The sequence below is a fragment of the Amblyomma maculatum genome, chromosome 8, assembly GCF_055883805.1.
Source record: "Amblyomma maculatum isolate TAMU_Amacu chromosome 8, ASM5588380v1, whole genome shotgun sequence".
NCBI lineage: Eukaryota > Metazoa > Arthropoda > Arachnida > Ixodida > Ixodidae > Amblyomma > Amblyomma maculatum.
Genome location: NC_139351.1, coordinates 88835007 through 88859220, shown reverse-complemented (window position 1 = coordinate 88859220; position 24214 = coordinate 88835007). Strand labels below are relative to the sequence as shown.

The 24214-nt window shown below is 43.6% G+C and overlaps 1 protein-coding gene across 1 annotated transcript in view; it reads right to left on the bottom strand.

Moving 5' to 3' along the window:
• Positions 1-22334, bottom strand: part of LOC146181741 (acid-sensing ion channel 4-B-like) — a 52670-nt gene extending 30336 nt beyond the window's left edge. Inside the window, exons 1-2 of the mRNA XM_084575841.1 lie at positions 22078-22334; positions 3229-3345 (exon numbers count right to left, since the gene is read on the bottom strand). Of these exons, the coding sequence (XP_084431967.1) occupies positions 3229-3345; positions 22078-22334 (374 nt within the window). The remainder of the gene's footprint in view (positions 1-3228; positions 3346-22077) is intronic.
• Positions 22335-24214: the final 1880 nt, after the last annotated feature.

Below are 24214 nucleotides of genomic sequence, written 5' to 3'. Positions count from 1 at the left end.
TACGGGGTAATCCCGACCACTTGGGGATCTTTAACGTGCGCTGACATAGACGAGGTGTTACTCCCCTGAAGGGGCTGGGACAGGTAGGTCACCGCCGCTTGCGGCGTGGGTTAGCCTGCCACATAATTTTTATCTGTTGTAGGCCGTCATTGCACCCGCCACCGTTTCGGTAGTGGACGACGGCTGTTGTTGCGGCGCGCATCTTTCTCTCCCTCTTCCTCTTGTTTCTTCTCTATTTTCTCTTCTGTCTGCTGCCCCGCCGGGGTGGTGTAGTGGTAAGACGCCCGACTACTGTGCCGGAGTACCCGGGTTCAAACCCGACCTCGGCGGCTGCGTTTCGATGGAGGCGAAACGAAGAGGCGTCCGTGTGCTGTGCGATGTCAGCGCACGTTAAAGATCCCCAGGTGGTCGAAATTACTCCGTAGCCCTCCATTACGGCTCCTCTTTCTCTCTTTCCACTTTCACTCCCATCTTCCTCCCTTTCCTTACGGCGCGGTTGCGGTGTCTACAGAAAACAAGTGAGACAGTTACTGCGCCTTTCCCTTCCTATAAATAAATAAAAAATAAATAAAATCCCTTCTGTCTGCACGAGGCAGCGTAGGTGGCTCAGCTACAGAGCCAGTAGCAGGGCCGTGCATTTTCTTTTTTTTTCTTCCTACAGCCACAACAACAACAACAACAACAACAACAACGTTAGAGATCCCCAGATGGTCCAAATTACTCCGCAGCCCTCCACTACGGCTCCTCTTTCTCTCTATCAACTTTCACTCCCACCCTTCCCTTACGGCGCGGTTCAGGGGCCCACAGCTACAAGTGTGACAGATACTGCGCCTTTCCCTTCCTGTGAACCAATTAATAATAATAATAATAATAATAATAATAATAATAATAATAATAATAATAATAATAATAATAATAATAATAATAATAATAATAATAATAATAATAATAATAATAATAATAATAATCAATCAATCAATCAATCAATCAATCAATCAATCTTTATTTAATGTGCGCAGGAACAACCATGTGGTCTTTGTGCTGCAGCACAAAAAAAAAATGAAAAAGCACAAACATGTTTACACACACAGAGAGAACACAAAAAAAAAGAAATAAATAATACATGAAATGAAACTGAGACGAAAAGTATCACGGAAATTAAGCAAACAATGAGTATCATCACTTATATACACAGTGAGAGAATTTTTTAGCACACCAGGAAATAAAGAAAAAAAAAAAGAACGGTAGGTAGAAGAGGGAAAAAAAAAAAAGAAAAACAGATGACTGACATTGATTATAGTAATATAGAAATATACATAAAATAAACAACCATTCCAGGCGCAACAAGTGCATGGTACTTAAAACACAGGCTAGAAATACAGAATAATACAATAAAGAAGTAAAATTGAACAAGGGACAGTAAGATTCGAATATAAAGTTTAAAGTTGAAATATAAGCAAGAAACGGATAAAAAGTAGTTCAAGATACAGACAGCATTGAACAGGAGAAAAAGCAAAAAGTGAAGTAAATACAATTTAAGGCTAGAAAGTGGGAGTTATATGTGATAAAGTACTATTTAGAATACAACGCTACGAACATCCAATGTAAATGAACAGAGCGAGTTTTGGAAGATGTCAAGGTGAGGACAAAAAGAGTTAAATAACCACTGCATCCTGTCCAGAGGGGAGTGGGAATGAAGAGGAGAAACCTGAAATGGTCTGAATTCCCTCATGCTCTTTCGCGGAACGCGCAGTAGGATGTACTCTAAGAGCTGAGGGCACATAATGTGGCCATGAAGGAGTTTGTACAGAAATATGATAATAATAATAATAATAATAATAATAATAATAATAATAATAATAATAATAATAATAATAATAATAATAATAATAATAATAATAATAATAATAATAATAATAATAATAATAATAATAATGGTATTATTATTATTATTATTATTATTATTATTATTATTATTATTATTATTATTATTATTATTATTAATATTATTATTATTATTATTATTATTATTATTATTAATGTGCTGTGCGATGTCAGTGCACGTTAAAGAACCCCAGGTGGTCGAAATTTCCGGAGTCCTCCACTACGGCGTCTCTCATAGCCTGAGTTGCTTTGGGACGTTAAACCCCACAAACCAACCAACCAACCTATTATTATTATTATTATTATTATTATTATTATTATTATTATTATTATTATTATTATTATTATTATTATTATTATTATTATTATTATTATTATTATTATTATTATTATTATTATTATTATTAATTGGTTCACAGGAAGGGAAAGGCGCAGTATCTATCTGTCAATGCTGTCTGTATCGTGAACTACTTTTTATCCGTTTCTTACTTATATTTCAACTTTAAACTTTATATTCGAATCTTACTGCCCCTTGTTCAATTTTACTTCTTTATTGTATTATTCTGTATTTCTAGCCTGTGTTTTAAGTACCATGCACTTGTTGCGCCTGGAAGGGTTGTTTATTTTATGTATATTTCTATATTACTATAATCAATGTCAGTTATTTTTTTTTCTTCTATCTACCGTTCTTTTTTTTTTTCTTTATTTCCTGGTGTGCTAAAAAATTCTCTCACTGTGTATATAAGTGATGCTACTCATTGTTTGCTTACTTTCCGTAATACTTTTCGTCTGTCATTTCATGTATTATTTATTTCTTTTTTTGTGTTCTCTCTGTGTGTGTAAACATGTTTGTGCTTTTTCATTTTTGTTTCTTTTTTTTTATTTGTGCTGCAGCACAAAGACCACATGGTTGTTCCTGCGCACATTAAATAAAGATTGATTGATTATTATTATTATTATTTTATTATTATTATTATTATTATTATTATTATTATTATTATTATTATTATTATTATTATTATTATTATTATTATTATTATTATTATTATTATTATTATTATTATTATTATTATTCGAGCTAAGAAGCTCAGGGGACCGGCTGCGCCTGTTCCATGCAAAGAGCCTCGATGCAGTTGGCCACTTTGCCGAAAATAAAGGGCGCTGTAAGTACCGATACTGCTCTGGCATCACACGCGTGTTTTGTTGTTGTTGTTGTTGTGGCTGTAAGAAGAAGGAAATGAAATTGCACGGGTCTGCTACTGACTCTAATACATTCTAAGAGTTCTAATAAATTACTGTTTACCATGCAAATTTCGGTAAAAATCGGCAACTGGGCGTGTGTACCTGGCAATGTCCCAGCACGTCAGTCCCGCGAAGATCGTAAGCATGACGACCCAGCAGACGCGTCGTGCAACAGGAACCTCGGGTCCGAACACGACCTTCATGCCTGGAATCTGGGACCTGTACAGAAGAGCACTAAGGTGTCTGAATATGGACGTTTTCGGACGGTCTTTCCCTCCAGGTATGCTGTCTACGGTATACGCTCCGGGCTCCATGTCACGATGCTCGCCTGCCTGCATTCCTTCCCTGGAGAAAGCGGCTCTTCCAGCCTCTGCACCCTGCAAAACTTCGTGCAGGCACCAGGTGAAGTTTGTGAAGCTCAAGACACAAAATAAAGCGACAGAACTGAAGTCTCATGAGGTCTCATGATACACTGTCCAGCTTTTCTACTATTCAAGCTTTTGATTAGCATTCACCAAGTGCAGTGCACCCACGTAGCATGGGTAATCTTAAATTATTTCAAGCTTCTCGTATATGTTGAATAAGCAAATTAGAAGTTCTCACAGATAGACGCGTTAATAGCTTATGCTAGGGCTTGGTTGTCTTACTGATAATTATGATTTTTTTTGTACAATATCTTTTGGGGGAGTCAAAGTGCAAAGCGGGTGCTAATACGCCGCTTCGTCTCATTGCATATCTCGGAGCGGCAACATGCACGAAGGCCTATATCTTATCGTAGGACTATGTCCATGAAATCTCATAAGCGCACATGATTTACTATTGCCCAGACTTCTTGAGATCTGTGGTGAGTAGGCCTGCGTTACGTCCCTAGTGGTATAAGGGGAGTTCGCCAGTTCGGCGTTAGCCATCTAGATACGATGACTTAGAGGGAAGCGCGGGTTTTAATGTGTCTTTTTTCCCAGTCTTAATACCGTCCCAATGTCGAAGTGTCGTGGCATAACTTAAGATAGGAGAAGGATGAAAAGGGTTGCCTCCATAACTTTTATGGTATTTTAAATCCCTACTTCTGCTGGGACGGCTGTCTATCGTTGTCTTTGACACAGTCGCAGAACAGTCTACATCGACTATGCAATCAAGCAGACACGTAGTTGCGGCAACTTAGAACGCAATAATCAGTTACTTAGGTCTTAAAAGCTTTTGAGAAGTATAACTGCAAATACTACTAATTTGAACTCCACAAACTAAGCACCTTAGCCAACGTGCCGTGAGGTCTGACCTTTCTAAATTTAGCTGCTTAACTACAATGCCGAGAAGTGAACGAGACCTTAGGGCACTTGTGAAAGAAATATTAGTAACAAAGCCGTTAACCTGCTTGGAAGCTCGTTTTGTACGTTGCCTTTAAATGAAACCATGCAATCCTCACCTTTCCGGAGGGAGATTCGTGAACTGGGGTTATCTGACCGTCTAGTCGTATGTCGTTATGCATATGAGGTCGCGGTAAACGAAAATCCCTGCCTTGAATACAAAAGCGTCTCTTTAATGCGGTTTCTGTGGGACCGTATCATCAACGAAACCAAAGTTCTATCACGCCATTTGCTCGTTCCACCCGCAAATCACTGCCAAGTTGGACTTTCAAATGGCCCCGCCCACCGTAGTCAGCGACACTTTCTCATCGGCCCTCATTTTCTTTGTTATTGAGTTACGACTTTCTATTTTGCCCCACGATTAGTTTTATTTTACCAAACAAACTTCTATGACTTTGCCAATCGTTACCGCCGTGAACGAAGTAACTTTCCTCTGCGTTTTGAAGGACAAAACTATTAGGCTTGGTAGCGTGGGTATATGGTTTTGCTTCAGTGGAGAAGAATAACGTATGGTTAGGTCTTAAAATCTGTACCGCCTGGATTTTTGATATAGAACGCCGAGAGGTGTCAGATTCGTACTGATGTTCTTTGACGCATTGATCAAATTGCGACAGAAAGTGAAACTCCGCTTGCCCGGATTATAATTCAAATTGTGCTATACCCGCAAGTATAGAGGCGTGTATTTATTTTACGTTGTTTGGTCACCTTAGATTTCATTCCTGGTTTTCTTAACGTGACAGGTAGAGAACACTGATAGGAAACAACTTACTAGCAACGGCATCACTGATCAGGAGGAAGCTATTTGACTTCAAGAGCAGATCGCCGCGGCGTGCGAAACAAATACCTTTTTTGCTTTGCTTTATAACGCAGATCAAAAGCAGAATTGATAGATAGTTTAATCCTGCAATTACCTTCTGCTTCACGAACAAAGAAATGCTTTCAACACGCAGTCTTTGGGCATTAAAGCATATTGTTCGCATGGTCTGAATAAATATAAACCATGTAGGAATCTTTAACTTCAGAGACTCTAAAAAGCCTAGGATAACTCCAATTCATCTAGACCTGCACCAACTTCATTGGATTTGTTTCCAACTATTATACTCTACTAAGGTCTCTTTTCTTCTTAAGTCCTCAATTGCCTCCTGCCTTTTCGACAAGGTGTGTTCGAAGGCTCCACCGAGCAGTAAGACAGTTACATCACTTTTACTTTCCTCGATAGAAGCTTTTAATTTGCGACCCTATTATCAAGCTTCTAAATAGCCATGCTGCTGTGGTTTGAGCCCGGAGGAGAAAATGGTTTTGTTTGGTTTGCGAGGTTTAACCTCCCAAATCGACTCAGGCTATAAGAGACGCCGTAGGGGAGGACTCCGGAAATTTCAACCCCTTGGGGTTCTTCAACTTTTAACGTGGGGTTTTGGAGGAGAAAATGCTCTAATGTATCGGGTATGAGAGCGCATTCGAGGCAGAGGAGACGGCTGACATCCTGATTAAGGCCAAAGAAAATTGGAGAAATGTTACATTGCGTCAAGAAGCAAAAGCACTGTGACCGCTGCCCCGCTGGAAGATTTGCGAAAGGTCGCTGTGTCAGGTCAAGCAATCAAAGGTTCTGGCTAAGGTCTATTCAGGGTGTCTAGCGCTATCTATGACGAATGGTACAATGTGGACCGCTACTTCTACAAATACGCCTTACTTGAAGCTATATTAGCCAAGACAATATGCGTATTTATTTCCGGTACACTGAGAGCATTTCTGGCGGCAATATTCGTGTTTTAGAGGATTTCAACTTTTACGGTCATGTCTACCTGCCTTGTTTAAATTTGCCCCCTATTGATGTTTTGTAAACGACAGAGTGCACAGAAGTGTGAACTTCGAACTGTGCTGACTCTACTTGTGGCTCGGGGACGAGAAGAATCCGCTCCAATCCGCGCGGTAAAGTAGGTGACAAGCTTCGAAGTGTTGCCTCGGGTAGCGCCAGGCTTGGTTTCCTGTGATGAAGATTACGTAAAGATCATTCACCAAACCTTGGTTCGCCCGCCCCGCCTGGAATGGACCCTCGCGACGTTCCCCTCACGTACCACGATATCCTCTTGCATTACTGCACCTCTCGTCGTAGTATTATTAGTATCCATCACTTGTGGCGCCACATTCAGGCCCACATCTTTCTTACTCCAGCACGTCTTGCCCTCCCCCCCACTGGGACATACTCGCCGGCCTGCCGCTTAAGTGACAGCTCCAGCGCCAACTACGCTTATATTCTGTACTCCTGTCCAGCACTCTTACCCCCTGCCTCTTCTCGCATCACCAGGAGGCTGCTCTGTGCAGCACCATGACGGATCTCCAAAATCAACTGGTGACTTGGACACAGAAAGTCTCACTATAGGCACCACCTAAACGCCACACTGGCAAACGCAAACCCGCCCGCAACGCTGATATGGAATCTTCTTTACTTTCGGCCTTGTTAACAATAAATGGTCTTGACTACTACAAATCTTATCGCAACTATCATGAGGCGGTTTATTAGGCTTTAACGTTTCCTCAAATGTAGGTAACCTGAGATGAGGTTTAACCAATTCTCTGTTATATGGGTGTTTTAGGCAGCTGTTCAACTTAGCAGTCAATTAACGGTCATTATTAGTGTTGCAAAACGGCATCAAATGCTACTCAGATCTCAACTGCAGTTCAGTTCGAATATGGACTAGGCTTCAGCGTGCATATCAAATGACGATGTGGTGACCGACTGAGCCAACGTATCGGCCTAATCAGACGCATTTACCGAAACTGTACTCTCTAAAATCTGCCTACGAACTACTGCTTCAATTGTCAATGCGATTTCTAATGGAAATGCATGAATAAATGCGCTAATTTCATTCTAATTTTTGTATTTAATGCAGCCAGAAAATGTCAGCTTGCATGCTACATTACCACAAACTGCCGTAGCTATCCGGGAGTGTCACGTCAGTTCTGTGGGCCTCGAGTTTGCAGCTGGATAGGGGAACCTCTCACCCTTCAATAGTTTGCACTGCGTTTGGGTAATCAAGGGGATTGTTTCATATGTTCTTGCCATCTGATGCAAGCCTGGTTTCTCCCCGCAAAGTTTGCATTTGGTGTCGCAGGACCCGGGGTGAATAGTTGAAACCAAATGCAAGGCTATCCTCTACTCCGCGATGTCAGTGTACATTAAATAACTCCAGGTGGTCGACATTTCCCGCAGCTCTCCATTACGAAGTCCCTGACAACCGGAGTCACTTTGGGACGTGAACCTCCATAAACTGAACCAAGCGTAGCACGTTTTCGCCAAAGTTCCGTGTCTCTGCAGCATGGTTCTGAAAAAAAAAAAAATAGGGGGGTTCCATGCTGCTCAGCCCAATGTGGAGCGAGGCCTTATGCTGCGGGCCACCCAGTATTGTATCGAATACAGCCAGCGTTTTTTTTTTTTTTTATAGTGCGGGAGGGGGGGGGGGATAAGCTGGGATAGTATTCCTCTTCCCCTCCCCCTTTTTTTTCAGCTATCTAGGGGTTCCTCTGCACCAGGTTCGTAACAGAGGAGAACATTGGGATTAAGAAATTTTGGCTATGAGACGACAAATTCGGGCTTGGTTGTTTCGGGAACTTTCCGTGCTTTCTCGTGCGCAGGTCTGCAAAACATTCTTGTTTACAAAGCTTGCCTACGTTCTGCAGGTTCTGCTTTCTGTGAGAAAAAAGGTGTAAGTAATGCACCGAATATTCACAACATTCGTGTGGTTCTCTCGGTGGGAACCCATGCGTTGTAACAATCTGTTAATTGCTTTCTACAGAGGCCAGGGGAATAGGCATTGTTCAGTTAGCATTGGTTAACTACTTTTGTCGCGTTTTCATTTTTTTTTTTTCAAATTGGCAAACTATCCTTTTTCGTACCTCTACTTATCAATAGATAAGGCAAATGAGCACTACGACAGTGCTCATTTGCCTTATCTATTCGCACCGACTAGACAGGCCTGTGAAGGGACTGTAGGGATTTCCTAGGAAGTCGTGGACACCTTTATTTACCACCAGCGTCCTTTTCTTCAGCTGTATAAACTATTTTAGCGTAAGCAAGCAGGAGAAGAGGAAAATATTCTCTGACCACATTCACTGCGCCGGCCTATGTTGCCAGTTCCGAGTGGGCTGTGCATTCGCACGCTGTGCATGGCATAGCGGCCTTTAGTATTTGGCTGTTTAAAAGCTTAAACTCCTTTCATTAATGCAGTTCTCGGTAGTAACGTCATCGAAACAGCAACGCATGATCGTGTACATCACGATAATAAAAAAAAAATCGGAAGCTGATTGCCGAAAGCGTATGGAAGAAGTATGCAATGACAGTCCTAGTGCGACTTTAAATGTTTTTCTGCTTGACTGCTTTGCAGTAGATCCTGATTTAAATCCTCCATGAACGTACCAATTTAACTTCCTCCATCGTCGTAAACAGCGCACGTCGCGCCGGCCTTGCCTTCCGCAAATCTCGTGCAGATGACGCGGTGTATTCTTTGCGCCAACGTCAGAAAAGAGTGCTAAAATTTGGTAATTTCCTAAATAAAAATCCGGCTGCCAAAAAACTCATTCCCGAGGATCGCTGATCCGTGCTATATTGTTGGTAGGAGTGATAACTGCAATATAAGCAAGTTTCTACCCGTAGCCAACTGCCATAGGCACGGCGCTGCTTATCGTCTGCCTCTCCGTTAGCTAAGACATCGTAGAAATTTAACGTATCTTTCTTTCGTTATGAGTCAATGGGATTAAGAGTAAGACAGTTCTATGAGAGACCATTTCCTCTAGCGCTCAACCATTCCAAATCGCCTTGCGATGTGTCTTTGATGCGAAGCAGTTTAGGTCAAGGCTAACCATTGCTCTCCTTCCCAGAAGCAGGCGTCTTCTAATTTCATGGCTGCAGATTACCTCGGAAGGAGACTGCAGCCATGAAATTAGGAGACGCCTGCTTCTGGGAAAGAGAGCAATGGTTAGCCTTGACCGCCTAGTAAAGAGCAGAGACATTAGTCTGCCGACCAAGATCCGTATAACTCGTGTTATGGTCTTTCCAGTTGTGATGTGTGGATGCGAGAGTTGGACTGTGAAAAAGGCTGACCGCCGAAGAATTAACGCGTTTGAATTGTGGTGCTGGCGAAGACTCTTGAGAGTTCCTTGGACTGCCAGAAGATCAAGTCAGTCCATATTGTCGACCATAAACCCTGACTGCTCATTGGAGGGTCAAATTCTAAAGTTAAAGCTCGGCTACTTTGGTCATTTGATGAGAAGAGAGGAGTCGCTGGAGAAAGATTTGATGTTGGGAAAGGTTGAGGGACGCCGGAGAAGGGGTAAGCAGCGAACGCGATGGTTAGATGGCATCCTCGAGGCAATGCAGATGAAGTTATCTGATGTTAGGAAGATAGTGAGAGACCGGAAAGCGTGGCGTGACATGGTCCATAGGGTCACGAAGAGTCGGACGCGACTGAACGACTGAACTGAACTGAACTGATTGTGAGGCAGCGTATGCATGAACAAATTTGTGCTTTGTAAATATGTTAATATTTTGTAATTATTCAAATAAAGCCTTGTGTGCGCTCCTCCTATTTTCTATCTCCGGCTTTTCCTGCCTTGAAGCTTGAATCTTACATGTGCTAAGTGCAACTTACCGCGATATATTCGTTATCGCTATATATATATATATATATATATATATATATATATATATATATATATATATATATATATATATATATATATATATATATAATTTTACACCGCACCCGTGCCACTACGGTACCCCGCTTTTCCAGCTAGCATGAAAGAGCTGCAAGCCTTGCTTCCATCAAAAAACGGCCGTCGCCACAACAAAACGCAGATGTGAAGAGAATTTATTGGGTAAATACATACATACAAAACGCACATTACTCAAAGACCAAAGCACTATACAAAACACTCTATGGTACATATACATAATAAGCTGAAAAATATGATTCCCCAGAGAAGTGAAAACAATAGATGGGGGGCGGGGGGATCTAAAGACGACAGGCATCTCAAGTCTGCTCCCCGTGCAACATAGAAAATAATCGGTATTTGAAATTGTCATTAGAATTGAAGTGTTCGTTTGCTATATTTCATATTTTCATTTCAGAAAGCGTGCCTAGTTACACAAAGCGAATTTGTCATCAGCTGGAAGTGTACATCAATTACTGCCAGCTATGGATTGTTCCTCACATCAGAAAAATTGTGTTCATTACAATGAACACAGCTGTTTTATGAATTCCATTGCCAATGCAAATCTATAAATATTTCTGCATGTAAGGCAGCGAATTCTTCAAAGTCTCCTGTGCCCCGTGTGAAGAATAGTACACAGCATGATTTTCAATAAATATTTAACGAAAGGTGAAAGGATGTACAAAAATCTGTATTTAAATAACCTTGCTTGTTCTTGCATACCGGTTATTCTCTTCTTGGCCGGGGAAAAGTGCATTGAAGCGTGTAAAAATAATGCCTCTTACAGCCAGCTGTGAAAATGCTTTTTTTAGATTGCATGCAGATGCTCTGGCTGTTAAGACATAGATGGCGGAGACAGAAGTCGTTGTGCCATGATGTGTGAACTGTTTTTTGTGTACAAAGCCCGAGGCTGTTGAACATGTGTGAGTAGATTGTTGGAGTTTATTTGGGGAAGTCCTACAGCGAACTTTGCACAAATATTTCCCTTTGAATCCTCGCTGAATTTGGTTCTCAGCTTAAGACACTGTTAAAGATGTTCTTCATGATATAAAGCTATTAGGCTTCCTTAGCGAGATGAAACACCAAATTACTGTTCGCAGATGGCTCCGCCGCGACGGTGCAAGGTTTAAGATGCCCGATTACTGTTCCAGAGTACCCACGTTCAGTCTTGACCGCGGGCGACTGCGTTTCGGTAGAGGCGAAACGGAGAGGCGTCCGTGTATCCCAGGGTAGTCGCAATTACTACGTAGACCTCGCTGCAGCTCCTCATTCCCTCTTTTCAGTTTCCCACAGACAGGCGTTCCACTTCGCACTGGCCGCTGTGAATGGGAAGGGCTCCCCTTTGGCGGCCGCAACAATCCACCCCCTCCGAGACGGCGGAGGAAGCGGCCAAAGCCTTATCTATAGCAAACGCGTCCGCTGATATTATATTCAGTGATTCTAAAACAGCCATTCGCAATTTCGCGAGGGTCAAGCATCACGTCCAACACCCTCCAAAGCATCTCTGCTCCGATTAGAGAAATTGGACTAATCTGGGTCCGGCCCACTCGTCTGATCCGGGGAACGAGGCGGCTCACGCGCAAGACCGCGGTTTCGTCGAGTGAGCGCACCCTGCGACCCGAATTTCATGAGAGGGGTTCATTTCTTTCCATGATATTACCCACCGCTTCAGGCTGGAAAGGCGCACATATCCGCCTCCCCACAAATCCTTAACGAAGGTGCAGGAAGTTGCCTGGCGCCGACTACAAACAAACTCCCTCCTAAATCCGCCGGTTCTTGCCCTCGGTGCTCACCCTCATGCTTGTTTTATGCGCTTTTCTTGAAACGTGATTTAGCGTGGTAAGTAGGTTGTTGTTGGTGGCGGTGGTGAAAAATGTTTAAGGATTCAAAAGGGTGGAGGTATGCATGAGCCAGAACTTTGAAAATCCGGCCCTTACTAATACCAGGTGGGGTCCCTAGTACGGGACCCCAGTGGCGTCGGCCGCTGCCCGGGCGCACTTGACCAAGGTCTTTTTGGCCTGCCGGTCAAAAGCAGCCGAGTAGGGTCGCCTCCAAGTCCTCCCGAGTGGGGTTGAGGTGAGGAGGAATAGCTGGGTTGGATGGGCAAGCCCACACCTTGTGGTAGATGTCCGAAGACTTCTCCGCACAGTGCGGACAACTGCCCGTGAATAATAATAATAATAATAATCAATCAATCAATCAATCAATCAATCTTTAATAATAATAATAATAATAATAATAATAATAATAATAATAATAATAATAATAATAATAATAATAATAATAATAATAATAATAATAATAATAATAATAACTGATTCACAGGAAGGGAAAGGCGCAGTATCTGTCACACTTGCTCTGTGGACACCTGAACCGCGCCGTAAGGGATGGGAGGAAGGTGGGAGTGAAAGTGGAAAGACAGATGGGGGAGTCGTAGTGGAGGGCTACGGAGTAATTTCGGCCACCTGGGGATCTTTAACGCACGCTGACATCGCACAGCACACGGACGCCACTTCGTTTCGCCTCCATCGAAACGCAGCCGCCGTGGTCGGGTTCGAACCCGGAAACTCCGGCACAATAGTCGGGCGTCTTACCATTGCACCACCCCGGCGGGGCATGATTAAAACGTTTGAGTGCTGCCGGGCACAGCGGTGTTGGTATAGAGACGAAGTAGAAACCGCTCCTCCGTCTTATATAGACCTTTACTCAAGCGAGGGTAAAGGCGACGGCGGAGAACTCCCTGATGGCGCTGGGACAGGCAGGTCACCGCCGCTTGCGGCGGGGGCTAGCCTGCCACCGAATTTTTATCTGTTGTAGGCCGTCATTGCACCCGCCACCGCTTCTGTGGTGGTGGACGACGGCCGCTGTTGCAGCGCGCGTCTTTCTCTCCCTCTTCTGTTTTCTTTCCTGTATATTTTCTCTTCTGTCTGCACGAGGCAGTGGAGATGGCTCAGCTACAGAGCCAGTAGCAGGCCCGTGCATTTTCTTTTCATTCTTCCTACAGCCACAACAACAACAAAGGCGATGGCAAAAGAATACGCGGGTTCGACTTCGTGATCTTCATCTAGGGGGTCAATATGGGAAGCCCGGAAGGAAAGCGCGCGGGCGGCGTCGTCGACTGCCTCATCCCCCTCTAGACCCATATGAGCAGGAGCTCATACTAATGTCCGGTGAGCGGGGTTACCGGTATAGGTGTAATTTTGAAGTACTCGGTAGGCTACGTATGGAGCCCAGCCTTGCTTGACGTTCCGACAGGCCCCTCGCGAGTCGGAGATAATTATTTTGGAATCAGTGCGGGTAGCTGCTAGCTCAATGGCGACCTCCCCCGCGTGCGTTATGTCGCGGGCGCGAAATTTAAGCCCATTAACATTTTTGGATTGGTGGACCACTGCGGCCGTGTACCATCCCCCATGGTGGGGGCCGGAGGCGTCCACGTAGTAAATGCCGGGTTTCGACCCATAATGGCGACCCAGGGCTTCCGCCCGCGCCAGGCGCCAGCGATTGTGGTCTTCACGTGTCATGTTTTTAGGAAGAGGGCGTACGTGGAGGGCGCATCTCCACTCGAAAGGGAAACGTACACGCTCTTCCATAAGGTTGGTGTGTTGGATGTGTAGCCGGGCAAATAGGCCGCGACTTGACAGTGGCTTAGAAAGACGTGTGTATTGGTTGGTTAAGGGAGCCTCTCGGATCTCCCGGAACGTATTCACCATGCCCAGGCCCAGTAGACGCTGGTTGGAGGTGTTCACGGGGAGATCGAGGGCTCTCGTAATCGTTTTGAGCAGGATGACTTCGAGTGCATATTCGTCTTGTTTCCAAAGATCGAGGTAAGGAGTCGAATACAGGGTTCGACCGGGCCAGCTCGATCGTACGCTTTTCGCATTCGGGCGCCGGCGCGCCACAGACGCCAACATTCGCCAAGCTTGGTTCACGATAGCAGCAGTTAGCGGCGTATCCGCAATGAACGCTGGCGGTGTATAACAAGCCTGAAATATTTTAATCTCATATGAGCGCAGCGCAATTCGCGGAGAGAAAATCAAAAAGTTACGAGAGCACTGTGGAATCTACACTGCAGAAATTGGAAAAACAGAGCGCTGCTGGTGCACACGGTGCCGCTAGTTTGTTCTCATTATCCATATCAACTAAATGCACCGTCATTATCACTGCTAATGTCATCATTGTCATGACCACTAAATACAGCGTCATTGTCATTGCTACCATCTTCCTCATGGTAAACAAAGAGAATTATGATGAGCGTTTCACGATCCCGGGCGTGGCGCAGTTTGTTAAAGTACTCGGCTGGGGATTCAAGGGATGGAGGTTGGATTTGCGCTGGAGACAGAAATTTTATCTTGCTGGTGACGCCATCATGACATCATTTGATTCACAGCTATAGTGTGACCGAACAAACACAGAAAGTATGAGCCATTAAAGCTTTTCGCCTTAAAACATGAAATGGGGAAAGACCATCGAAACGCAGCCGCAGGCGATCGGGATCCAACCCGGGAACTTCCGCACAGTAGTCGGGTATCTTAACCACTTCGCCAATAAAATTTGACGCAGGCTCCGATTATTTTTGATACGCTATGCCGACAACTGCTGCTAACTACTATGCAGCCCAACGAGCTGTATGAGCAGTCGGTTAAAATATGAAATAAAATTACATGTTGTAGAGTAGGACAACGATAATGTCGACCAGCTGGGATTATTTAGCGTGTACCGACATCGCACCCGCCACACTATCAGAAGCAACGTTACAATACTGTCATTAGTGCTAAAGTGTTCCATGAACCAGTTTCTGATGTTCACTTCAGAAAACGTACCTAGTTACAAAAAGCGAATTTGACATCAGCTGAAAGTGCACATCAACTACTGCGAGCTATGGATAGTATCTCAAATAAGTAAAATTGTGTTCTTTGCAATGCACACAGCTGTTTTCATTAATGCCTTGGCAATGCAACTGTATAAAAAGCTCTATATGTAAGGCAGAGAATTCATCAAAGGCTATCGTGTGTCCCGTGTGAAGAACAGCACACAGCATAATTTTCATAAAATATTTAGCAAAAGGTGGACGGAAGTACAAAAATCTTGAATAACCTTGCTTGTACTTGTATACAGGTCATTAACTCTTCTGTGCCATGGAAAATGGTAATGAAGCGTGTAAAACAAATGCCTCTTACAGCCTGCTGTGAAAATGTTCTTTTTAAGGCGGAAGCCTTTAATGGCTCATGCTGTCGTGGAGGCAGTGTGTCCCGCTTTTGCGACGTTCTGATTGGCCGAGGTGGGATGCGTCCCTGCCATCTGTAATGCCAAACTAGAACGCGCGCCAAGGAACGCCACGCGACAGGAGCGATGGTGTACCATCCACACACACTTGCTGGAGAAAGCATGATAGATACGGCGCCTTTCCTTTCCTGTAAACCAAGTTATATGTAGCACTGCAACAAATGCCGACAAGAGGCTAACGATGGGAGGCAAATTAAAGGATAGGAAGGGTAGGCTTTCGCCATTCTCCTCTTAAAAGACATCTCAGAGACTCAATTTTTAAATTGCATGCAGGTGCTCTGCCTGTTATGACATGGATGGCGGAGAAAGAAATTGTTGTTCCATGATGTGTGAATTGTATTGTGTGTAAAAAGCCCGAGGCTGTTGAACATGTGTTTGTAAATTGTTGGGGTTTGGTTTTCTTGGGGTAAGTCCTACAGCGAACTTTGCACAAATATTTCCCTTTGAATCCCCATGAAATTCGGTTCTCATCTGTAGAAAATGTTAAAAGTGTTCTGTATGATATAAAGCTATTAGGCTTCCTTGTTGTTGTTGTTGTTGTTGTTGTCGTGGCTGTAGGAAGAAGGAAAAGAAAATGCACGAGCCTACTACTGGCTTTGTAGCTGAGCTACCTCCGCTGCCTCGTGAAAACAGAGCCGGCTGCCGAGTGCACTCCCCTGATGGGGCTGGGACAGGTAGGTCACCGCCGCTTGCGGCGGGGGCTAACCTGCCAAAGAATTTTAATCTGTTTTAAGCCGTCATTGCACCCGCCACCGTTTCGGTGGTGGACGACGGCCGTTGTTGCGGCGCGCGTCTTTCTCTCCCTCTTCATTTTCTTTCTTTATTTTCTCTTCTGTCCGCACGAGGCAGCGGAGGTGAGCCCCGCCGGGGTGGTGCAGTGGTAAGACGCCCGACTACTGGGCCGGAGTACCCGGGTTGGAACCCGACCTCGGCGGCTGCGTTTCGATGGAGGCGAAACGAAGAGGCGTCCGTGTGCTGTGCGATGTCAGCGCACGTTAAAGATCCCCAGGTGGTCGAAATTACTCAGTAGCCCTCCACTACGGCTCCTCTTTCTCTCTTTCCACTTTCACTCCCACCTTCCTCCCTTCCCTTACGGCGCGGTTGCGGTGTCCACAGAAAACAAGTGAGACAGTTACCGCGCCTTTCCCTTCCTATAAATAAATCAGGTAGCGGAGGTGAATCAGCTACAGAGCTAGTAGCAGGCTCGTGCATTTTCTTTTCCTTCTTTCTACAACAACAACAACAACAATAACTACGTCGGCAACCATGTTGCCTACGAACTAAGACTACAACTTGAGGCCCGCCCGTTTCGGCAAGGTGGCCGGCAGCGCTTCTACATTCCGGAAGGATTAATAAATAAAAATGAGTATAGCAAGTTGCCCGATGAAGCTATCGCGTTCCATTCTTAAAGGCGAAGCTTAAGCGTCCTCCAAATCTTTGCTTTTCCTTCTTCCTACAGCCACAACAACAACAACTAAACTACGACCTGCAATAACGGCATTGTAAGGGGCAAAACATAAATAAATACAAATTGGTTTACAAGAAAGGGAAAGCTCATAATTTGTCACAATTTTCTGAGGACACCTGACCGGAACCTAGCTGGTGTTTGCACTCCGCGGCGTCGCACGTATACAAACTGCGGAAACTATCCTTTTTCTCCTCTGTGTGCCGAACACTACGTACCCAACGAGTCAAAGGGTGACCCACGTGACACGATTGGCGAGAGTAACAGAGAAAAAGAAGAGCGCGTTGACTTCTGCCTAATCATACCGCCAGCACAGAAATCCGTGACGGCGGCCAAAAGGTGCTACGCACTAAAAACGCCATTTAGTGGACATTTCCGGAGGCCTCCATTGCAGCGTCTCTCATAGCCTGAATCGCACTGAACGGTAAACCACACACATCAAAACTGCATAAGGGTGGCTGCTCCTGGCCCTGATGAGGCTGGGACAGGTAAGTGGCTAGCCTGCAACTGCATTTTATTTGTTGTAGGCCGTAATTGCACTCACCACCGCTTCGGTAGTGGACGACGGCTGTTGCGGCGCGTCTTCCTCTCCCTCTTCTTTTTCTTTGTTATCTATTTTCTCTTCTGTCTCGCGTGCTGTGCGATGTCAGCGCACGTTAAAGATCCCCAGGTGGTCGAAATTCCTCCGTAGCCCTCCACTACAGCTCCTCTTTCTCTCTTTCCACTTTCACTCCCACCTTCCTCCCTTCCCTGACGGCGCGGTTGCGGTGTCCACACAAAACAAGTGAAACAGTTACTGCGCCTTTCCTTTCCTATAAATAAATCAGTTTTCTAACCTTCTGTCCGCACGAGGCAATCAGCTACAGAGCCAATAGCAGGCTCGTGCATTTTCTTTTCCTTCTTCCTACTATTTCCTTCTTCCTACTTCCTATTTTATTTTTATTTTTTGTTAAGAGGGACCCAGTGGACGGCTTGGCCACGTGGAACGGCGCTTGGTGCGCAGTTTCCGTCGCCTGATTCTGAAAGCTTGACTTCTGGCCGGATATCGTCCTCGTGTCACAAACCGCCATTTGCGGGAGAAAGGCAATCAATGGCTTCGAGTTGAGTATGCACCGTTTTATAGCGTGAACCGATGTCGTGATATGCAGTTTTAAATATATGAAAGATTTACGAATCCTGATAGCAAGAGGAGGTTAACTGCTTAGCAAGAAAACAGACCAAGGGTGATTTAATGAAAGCGGCAGTAATTATCTATGATTCATCCTCTACATCAACTATATGCGGCTTTGCTGGAATTTTGTAGGACGACGACTACGGATCTTCAATTACACGAGTTATTGTGCATTCCAATGGCCGTACACGCGATATATAAGTGCTATTGTAACTGCTTGCAAATGATCCCGACCACGCATTACCCCCGCGTATTGTTATAAATAAATATAATTGTTATTATTATATTATTTATTATAAATTTATTATTATATAATTTATTTAAATACATAAATATAAATATAAAAATTATAAATATAAATGTAATAAATATATAAATATTATAAATAAATATAATATATCACTTGATATTTTTACATCGTACCCCATTCATTGACAGCAGTTTCAGTATTTTAACGTCATATCATTACGGGTCCCCGTGTGAAAGAAAAGCCAGTGTCGGTGTTGTGGTTGTAATGAGGCAAGCAAAAAAGTAAAGTAACAATGCAAGTCTAACCTAAGGAGTCGAACACGGTTCCTTCGCAGTGCAAGGCGAGCACGCAACCACTCCGTCACAGAACCTTTTTTTTTTTTCTTCATTGCCGACTTTACAACAACATTTTACACGTACGTTCAGAACCACATTGCTTCTCTCCGAGTAAAAGTGGATCTAATGTATGCATTGTGTTATGAGTGTAAACTAATGTAAACTAATGTTTAGGTGCGTTATTATAAAGAAACTAATTAGGAATATAATAATGAGTAGCAAAGAACACTTTCGCTTTGCTTACTTGCGATGCGTCGCTTACTGGAAAATTACTTCGATCGTACAATGCTGCCTCAATGTATGGCGCGCGCCACAGGCCGGTTCAAAGTCTTATAGATCCATCCATCATCTTCAATGCATTGGGTTTCAGGACAGCGGAAAATAAATAGGACTCCAAACTATAAACGGAAAGAAATAACCATACTATGGACAAATACAGGAGCGCTCTCTCATAAGAGGTGTGTTGTTGTGAGGCTGAAGAGCATGAGAAGGCGATGCGAACAAGGCGAAGGTTAATCGGCCTCCAGTTCGTTTTTCAATACATGCTGCATAAACCCCTAAAGCCTCCAGGATTACTTTCTAAAGAGGGACGCAATAACATTTAATAGCATTTACAATCGACTGATCACTGAAGGATTAACTGTAAGGATTTCGCAGAAGCTTTTCAGTCGAAACATAAAATTTCTTATCGAGCTGTGGCCTCAGATCGCCGATAACATTTTCTGTGAAATGTTTATATTATTGCACATACTTTTTTCCTCCAATTACAAGGTAAAGTGATGTAGGGATAACTATAGTTTCTTTTCTTACGGGCATTACTTTTATTGCAGTGGATAACCTGTAGCGCAATCCCCCTGGTGTGTTAATTCGCAACCACTCAGTCTCGTCTCTAATGCCTCCGGACTATGAGGGCCACACTGTAAACGTTTATGACTTGCACCTGTGCTGTGAAACAGACTGATACCAAAAGTAGCCAGCAGTCCACTCGGCTACCAAACCCCGGTGTTAACAGTAAAAAAGGGTCACGTGTTTCTACCTGGATTTTCTTCTACGTTTTCTTATTGCACTCTTCTTTTTATTGGCAATGTAAACACTGACGATATAGTAGTACTTCATTGCCATCGAGCATATATAGCGGCCATCACGTGCTATACGTAAGACCTAGTTGCGCAGATTGCAGCGTCATTCCCTCCTTTTTTTCTTTTCAGGTGAAGAAAGTATTTGAAAGAAATGCGATCACCAAGCCTTCATATTCTTGTTGTCTCAATTGGTATAACAACTTTGTTTTTCTTCATTTTGCTAGGTTGCATGTTCTCATTGAAAAAGATGATTTGGTTTGGTATGTCGGGTTTAACGTCACAAAGCGACTCAGGCTATCCAAAACGCCATAGTGGAGGGTCCGGAAATTTCTGCCACCTAGGGTTTCTAAATGTGTACAGATATCGCAAAGCACACTGAAGTCTTGCTTTTCACATCGATCGAAGAGCGGCCGAAATGGCAGGTATTCGATCCCGCATCCATGAATGCAGCCGTAACGCCCCTTGAACATTGCTCCATCGCGGTGGGGTTTTGCTTCGAAAGTGAAATATTGTAACGCAGTCAAGCGTGATAGTGCCAAAGGCAGCGAATGAAGTAACTGGTTTTGCACTTAAATTGATTAAATATTGGGCTGAAATGCTCGTGCAAATAAACTAAGCGCCTCGGTGGCTGCGATAACAGCAACAGCATGCTCGGTCATCAAAGTACGAATGCTCATTGCATTCTGCAGTGATTAATTTAAGGCCAGCGTAGAAATATAGAGATAAACAATCTCAGGTATACTGAAAAATTTAGGAACATTGCGGAAGGCGCTTGCCTGCAATCATTGGTGCATCACACGCTACATAGGAAATTATATAGCCGCGTTTCTCGACACCAAGCATGAACAAACAATGAGTAAAAAATCAATCCGTGCATTATACAGTCGCAGTGTTAAGGCCGCATGCTGATGGCTGTTGAAAAACAACAAAGATTTAAATGGTTCGCGGAGCACATGTGGAGAACTCAAAATTTATAGGAAAGCTTCAGTCCGCGGCAGCGTTGAGCAGAGGGAGAGGGCTCTGCTCGTCTGGTACCGTGCGGCAGGAAGCGGAAGGGTGCTTTTTTTGTTGTTGTCTTTTACCTTGGCGCTGTTTCCCCGGTGTTCTTCATGCTGCCTGTCAAACTCTATTCTGGCGCGTCAAATTCTCATAAATGTGAAAAAATGAGAAGGGTTCAACGCTGCTGAACCGAATATGGAGCGAAATCATTAGCTGCTTTTAGGCACTGTAGCTGCGAGTGACCAAGCGTTCTTCTTCTTCTTCTTCTTCTTCTTCTTCTTCTTCTTCTTCTTCTTCTTCTTCTTCTTCTTCTTCTTCTTCTTCTTCTTCTTCTTCTTCTTCTTCTTCTTCTTCTTCTTCTTCTTCTTCTTCTTCTTCTCCTCCTTCTTCTTCTTTTCTTCTTCTTCTTCTTCGTCTCCTTCTTCTTCTTTGTCTTCTTCTTCGCGGCTGTTCAAGGTCATTCTAGACTGCGGCCACGAACTAGGCGACGGGCCATAACCTGGCGTAGTATTGCTTTCACGATGAAAATGCAGTGAATGAAGACACAACCATGAAATACAAGCAGAAAAATAAAATCAAAGCGTGGCATACAATATTCTGGATGTGTGCATCTCACATTCTCAAAGAGGGAATGCAGTTCCTGGTTAAACTACTCCAGTTTGATGTAGTTCGAGAACAAAATAAGAATTTTAATGAATTTGTCCTTGATAAGTAAAGTTTTGAAGGAAGTGAATACGTGTATCGGGCCTGGCGTCCTTTGAGCGTCGTTAAATATAGATTGTGGTGCAAACGATGTTTACGGTTAGTAAATGTACATTAATTCTATTCATAAGACAATATGTCCATATAGCAAGCTAAATGTTCCCTCCACGAGCTAAGGGACTGGATAAACCAAAGCGTCATCTCAGGAATTTACAAACAATGTCCTATAAGCCCGGGTAGACTGCACCCTATAAACTCCCCCTTTTTTTTCTGAGCACAATGTGAATGTTGCGGGTCAGAGCCAAATTGTATCACATCGTATAGGCTTGTCATCAAAATCAGTCCATATCACGCTAATAGAGCCGAACGTGAGTGAATTTATAGGCGCAATGTTCATCTCCGATCCCGTGGCTCAATCATCCTTGTCTAAAGCGCTCAGGTTTAAAACTACGGAGTGCCAGACAGTGGACCCCCACCTACTACGCCCTTAACCCCTTAACCTTTTTTTATAATAAATATTTACTACTACCACTACTAACACTACTACTACTACTACTACCTGATGCAGCCATAGCTGTCAAAGAAGATAACAACCTTAGCAGCACGTGATTCGGAGCTCGCGAGATTTCTTCCATAGAAGAAGAAGCCGTTGCTCCTGCCGCAGCAGGTCCTTCGCCCCGGCTCCTCAAAAAAGCGACTTCAAGCCTGGACGTCCCAGCCACGAGCCGGAATTGAACGGGTCGCTGGTTCGTTGATAGGCCCCCCGAAGTGCCACGACAGCCGGGGCAGCCATCCAAGGTGCGGGCGCCCCCGGTAAGAAAGCCAGAATGGGCCATCGCTTCGGTCGCCATGTTGCACCCGCGTCTGCTCTCAATGCGCTGCTGCGGCGGGGCCAGAACCATAGGACGGCGAGTCATCACATGTACGAGTCATCACATGTACATGTACGAGTCACTGCGGTGGTCGCCTCCAGTCTTTCAGTGCTCGTCGTTCTTTGTGGCACTCTGGGCTACGTGTCCGGCGGGTCACCATAGAATATCCTGGACAAGCCTTCCGGTGCTGACCATGGGCCCAGCTCCTGGCGAACGTCAGCTCATATGCCAAAGGTTGTTTCGTCCAAGCTGTGCGGCCAACTGCGCAGGTCATATTGTGGTCCCCGCTGAACTTCATCTCCAATGTGCAAGAGCCAGCAAATTCATGACTGTTGTAAACGTCCACAACATGGTCACATGAAGACCGGACTGTGATCGTCTTTAGGTCTGCGACTCTTTTACTTGTGTATATTTTCTCTGTTTCTTTTGTCCTTTAAGAAAATCAATAAATGGTTTGCTGTGTTCATGCAGAGTCAACAGTGTCTGGCTTCCATATTCTCACAGTAAGCGGGTCAGATGTGATTGTCCACAGAGCAAGTGTGACATATCCGGCGCCTTTCCTTTCCTGTAACCAGTTATTATATTCTTCTGCATCATACTGTGAGGTATTTGTGGGAAGGTCCTTTCTTTAGGTTTCTGCTTTAGTTTTGTAGCCTGTATAGATATTATATTTACAACATCGACATCGTTTTGGTCGTGGAGTATAGGGATAGAATATTAAACATATCTTGGGAAGCTTAAACAGGCCAAAATGAGGTAATGCAGAGTAGAGCATATTCCCGGGTCGACGCTTGGCCAGCGTCACGACGCTTTAAACCGTCGTTTTCCGGCATCTTAATAAAGCTATACATACATACATACATACATACATACATACATACATACATACATACATACATACATACATACATACATACATACATACATACATACATACATACATACATACATACATACATACATACATACATACATACATACATACATACATACATACATGGATGCATGCATGCATACATACATACATACATACATACATACATACATACATACATACATACATACATACATACATGCATGCATGCATGCATACATACATGCATGCATACATACATACATACATACATACATACATACATACATACATACATACATGGATGCATGCATACATACGTACGTACATACATACATACATACATACATACATACATACATACATACATACATACATACATACATACATACATACATACATACATACATACATACATACATACATACATACATACATACATACATACATACATACATACATACATACATACATACATACATACATACATACATGGATGCATGCATACATACGTACGTAAGTACATACGTACATACATACATACATACATACATACATACATACATACATACATACATACATACATACATACATACATACATACATACATACATACATACATACATACATACATACATACATACATACATACATACATACATACATACATACATACATACATACATACATACATACATACACAGGAAGCTTACATGAACATTCAGAAATCCATGCCGCGGTTGTTTTTAAAAGTACCTGCATGTTTTCTCTCCAAGATATTGAAGGTTAGATTCCAAACCATGCACAAGGTGTCTGCTATTTCATAGAGGAGTACCGGTTTCCAATTAATGATCTTCAGTGAAAATAAATAAACCAGGGTAGAAATGTACTTTTATGACTGAGGTCCGCGGCAGTACTTCGACATCAGAGATTCGAATGCTGTTCATGCTGTAGTATTTCTAGTACCTAATATTAGGATATTGGCGATTTTCAGGTTCAAGCGATT